Raw genomic sequence first — 4,841 nt, 5'->3', positions numbered from 1 at the left:
TATTGAGGGGACACCCCTATTAAGGGGACACTATTTTTGGTCCCGAAAGTGTCCCCTTAATAGGGGTTCTACTGTTCTCGAAAAGCTGCATCACGCCGACTATATTCTTTTTAATTAAAAATGTTATAGCTGATAGGTCTTGAGTTCAGCGTTATCAAATTTTATGTGATATATTTGTGATATGGGCATGATGACGTCATATCGGTTTTCGGGTTCGCAATGAGTTACAGTAAAACTTTGCTTAGCTGCCACTGACCAACATGTGGTATATTGTAGACCTACCTATATTGCAAATCATGTTACTTTTAATTTTAGTGCGAACTAAAACCTCTTATGGGGAGAATACAAGATAGGCCTATTTCCTTATACTAATTAACATTACTGCTGTTTCATCTCATCTTAGTGTTTTCTAAGTATTCTTACGTTTGAAAAATTATATGAAACTGCTTTCAAAACCATGCATTTTATCTTCGAGTGAAGCGAGCGCACCCTCTAGTAATGATAATAATAATAGGCCTAATAATAATAGGCCTAATAATAATAATAATAATAGGCCTAAAATTAATAATAATAATAATAATAATAATAATAATAATAATAATTTATTCAGTTATTTATTTATATAAAAAAGTATTACAATAAGACAAATATTCAATTATAATAAACTGAAACAAGACGCCTTTTCATATAAACACTTTCGGAAAATTTTGATGACGCCCTCACATGGCTATCACACATCAAATATAAGACAATAAAGCAGGGAACAGTGAAATTTCACTATAAATTAATAAAATAAGATATCCAACCAATACTAAAAAAAAGTTAAACAAGATATCTTACTTACAGTCGTTATTTACATAAACACTAAGAATAATGAGTGTGCCCTCACATAATGGCAGCCTCATATATAAACTTATTCGATTATCAATTGCATTATTATCTGTGCCGAAAGTTATCAAACCATAACACATAATTCCATATTTATATAGTGTATTTACAAACGTTATTCCTCTTATCGATTATTATTGCAGTGTCTGGAATCGAAAAGAAATTATGTAATTTTAAATATAGGCCTACCCCTCAATCTTCAATTAATACTTAAAAGGTTCCAACAGAAATTGTCTTGATTTTTAAGCTCTTACAAAAGAAAATAACCCGAATGTCTTTGTAATCGCCGCTTCAGAATTATAAATAAGTTGATTGATGTGAACGCCCAGGATAACTCACGAAAGTCCAAAAAAAGTATTTATATTGGGGTCCTTCTGGTGTGGTGCTTGTGATTGGGTAGTATTTTTATTAACTTTCTAATTGGATGTAAATCTGTTGTTGATTGACTTTATTTTTGTAATTTTTAGTGATATAATTATTAAATATTTAAAAAATAATACCTTATATTACTTGGTATTAAGATATTTTATATACTGCATTTTTTATTTTTTTACTGTATTTAAATTCACTTGCACTCTGTTTTCAGGTAGTTAATTATCAATTCTTGTGCAATGAATTAATTATTTTTAATAATTAATTAATAATGTTTAATGTTCAATAATTATGAATTTTGTAAAATAATTCATTTTCTCAATTTTTTCGTCTGTGCAATATTTTTTTTTTATTGTATAGTTAGGTCTTTCTAGTGTATAGAATGATTTTTTAATTATAAAGTTAATGCAATTTAGCTATTTCTGCCAATGAAATATCGAATAAAGTTGAAATTGAATTATGAAAGATGGCCTCTACAAAAGACACTATCAGAAAGCCTAAAATTAATAATTAATATTATTAATGTTAATTGCATAATACCGGTATGTAATATAGCATTTGTCATTATACATAAATTACCTATGTTAACTTCTAGGCTCAGCGGCAATGATATCTGCACGCATTAAATCTATAGAATTATGTAATGCGAGATAATCCTTAATTGCCATACTCTTCATATTTTATTCTTTCATCTAGGCATACTAACGTTTAAAGTGTCTCTAATAGGATTGTTTTTAACTTGGTTCTCTAACGACATGACTCCTTAACCTATCAAAAGAGAAGGATTAAAGACTAGATCCCTTTCAGCTGGGATTTATGGTGTTCCAAATCTTAAACTATAAATTTCGAATAAGCCGGATACATTGCGTCATAAGTCGGTAGTATAAGACTTTCGGAGACGAATCTATCTTAGCTCACTACGAGCACTTAACGACTGAACCCTATTTTCATTACAGAACTTCATTTTTCCTAAATTCTCATCATTTTAAATCCACTGTCGTATTCGAATAAAAAATGTGATATCTTATAGACTAGCAATAAGACTACAATTGTTTTACCAAAATTCCAAAACATTACAAGGTCATTGTATTCGACGTATTCCATTTATCCCAGCATCATTAGGGGAAAAAAGTTATACAAAGAGAAAAACTAAGTTACCAGAAAGCCTAATTAAATGTATGTATTTTAATGAGGTAATTATCCAAACAGAAAAAAAATGTACGATATGAGAAAATATAATACTGTATTGAGAATAAATAATTCTGAAACGAAGAGTGACAACTACTAGTTATCAATGTAAGGAATATTTTAAAAAAAATGTACATAAGAAATTGTAAAGTTCGGCAATGTAGAGCCTTTTACACAACAACACATGTAATAAAAACCTTGAAATACGCCCTTGAAACGTCAAAAACGCCGAAGCATGAGTATGCCTCTTACCCTCACTGGGATCTCTATCCGACCCATCTCCTAGGGTAGTAGTGCCCGGGCCCGATGCCTTGGGGATTATACCTCTTTGTTTGCCCTGAACGAAACTAATATTTTCGTTCAGTGGCTAACAAAGAGGCATAGTCCCCATCTCATATTATGACACAATGTTATAGCTTACATTTTCGCCAGGTTTATCGATGGATACCAAGTCACCGTCTATTTCTAGACAGCTGGTCCTTGCCTCTTCCCAATTCTTAGGTTCTGCACTAAATAAGTAGCATTCGTCGTTCCACTTCTTCCAGCCAGATGGACACTCTAGTCCAGAAACTCCAAAAAAGACAAGTGAATGATTTGTTTAGATATGCGTAGGGGGGGGGGGGGGACGGGAGAGTTGGGGGTGATTGGAAGTGAAAACGCCCGCTGGTCATGGTAAAAAGAGTGAACCACAATAACACAAAAGAACTGTTTGAAGGGGAACATTTTAGTCTAAATCTCTGCCTACATTGTCAAATTTTCTTTGAGAAAAACTGTTGTATGCCCATACAGTTATGGTGTGCCTATTATGGTCATGGTGTGATGTCATCATGACCATATTTCGACATGTCGCATGTTTCTGTCAAATAAAATTTAAACAATCTGGACAGGGATTAGTGCATTGTACAAAATAAAAAAAAAAAATCAGTCAATTTTTGTCCTGTCCTTCCATTTTGTTTCCTTCGCCTCAATAAAATAAGATGATAGAATGATCACGAGTTTTGGAGTAATGGACACTATAATAACCCTGTGAATTCAATTGATGTTTCATACAGATGATTTACGATATTTAATCATCTCATAAATACATATAACCATCCATAAGCCTAGTGTTCAGATATAAAATAATTATGGCTGTCAAACATGAAATAAAATTTTGCTAGTGCAGATTTATTCTTTGGTTTATGTCATCATTTTTTGTTAAAATGTACATCATAGAGACCACGTATAATATTATGCGTTTTGTCAGTCCACATCCATCACCATTGCATGTGCAAAACTGAATCAATCTTTAAATTTAATTATCTTGAAGTAGTAGACAGTATCCAGGATTCCCTAGGTCTATAGGTGGTTTACACTAGGTCTACATAGTTGTACGCATGTTACATTACTTACCAATGCTTACGCCTAGAATGGAAATCAGCACAGCAATATATTGTAGCCCTGCCATACTTGGACCCAAATGTTGAAGTTGCACCGAGAGCAACGTAGCACCAGAATCACAATTATTAAGAGATAATAGTTGATTATCGATAACTTGTGCACATACAGGTCATATTTTACTATTATATCAAAATATCGGGACCTATTTAACCCTGAAGCCTATCAAGAGTATCTGTATTCAAACAGAAACTTCGAACTTATTTATATTTTGCTTCCAATTGCTAAATGCTGCGCGCGTTCTTAAGTGCAGTTGAAAAGCCACACAGACAGGTTTACCTGGTATATTTTCTTCTTTTTTTTATGCTGGGGGATGGTAGTGGTAGGTATAATATGGTTACTGGAGGAAACCTTAGTACATTATTGGTGTAGCGTTTATTGAACCAGAGAGGCACGTATTCGACATATACACTCATATAAATTAACGTAAAAGCTTGGTGGGAAGTGGACAATAACATTTTGTGTCCCATTTGGCTGGGTGGCATCAATAGGGGTGGGAGGACCCTCTTGTCAGGGAGAGCTAGCCCCACCACAATTCGTCGGGATGAAAAAGTATATATATATATTAGTACTCTCGATAAAAATATGCCCTTGAAACTTCTAAAATTGTCAGTTTCCATGGGTTCGCCCTATGAACCACTTCTGAGAAATGCCCAACCATGCTCACGTATGCTCTCGTCCGGAACATCGGGACCCCGTCGGGCAAATCCTCTGGACAATATAAATACATAGTTTAAAATAAAATATTGATGATCTCACACTCTAATTACTCTCTCAACAACACCCACACCCCCTCCCCACACACTAGTGTATAATCTATGATTACTTTTAAAAGAAAAGAAACAGTAAGACATACAGGTTTATTGCTAATTTATTGTTCCACTAAATGTCAGAAATACAGAAATAATGACACTTAATAACATTAGCATAAAATTACAAATTCCATTAATTTTAGA

At 33.2% G+C, this 4,841-nt stretch overlaps 1 protein-coding gene across 1 annotated transcript in view; it reads right to left on the bottom strand.

Moving 5' to 3' along the window:
• The window catches only part of LOC117109039 (macrophage mannose receptor 1-like), a 31,499-nt gene extending 27,572 nt beyond the window's left edge, over positions 1–3,927 (bottom strand). Inside the window, exons 1-2 of the mRNA XM_033251265.1 lie at positions 3,841–3,927; positions 2,870–3,018 (exon numbers count right to left, since the gene is read on the bottom strand). Coding sequence (XP_033107156.1) covers positions 2,870–3,018; positions 3,841–3,895 — 204 coding nt within the window. The 5' untranslated portion in view covers positions 3,896–3,927. The remainder of the gene's footprint in view (positions 1–2,869; positions 3,019–3,840) is intronic.
• Positions 3,928–4,841: the final 914 nt, after the last annotated feature.

Source organism: Anneissia japonica, unplaced genomic scaffold (assembly GCF_011630105.1).
Source record: "Anneissia japonica isolate Jap-2015-1 unplaced genomic scaffold, ASM1163010v1 scaffold1863_len523710_cov156, whole genome shotgun sequence".
Lineage (NCBI taxonomy): Eukaryota > Metazoa > Echinodermata > Crinoidea > Comatulida > Comatulidae > Anneissia > Anneissia japonica.
This window is presented reverse-complemented; position numbering and strand designations above follow the sequence as displayed.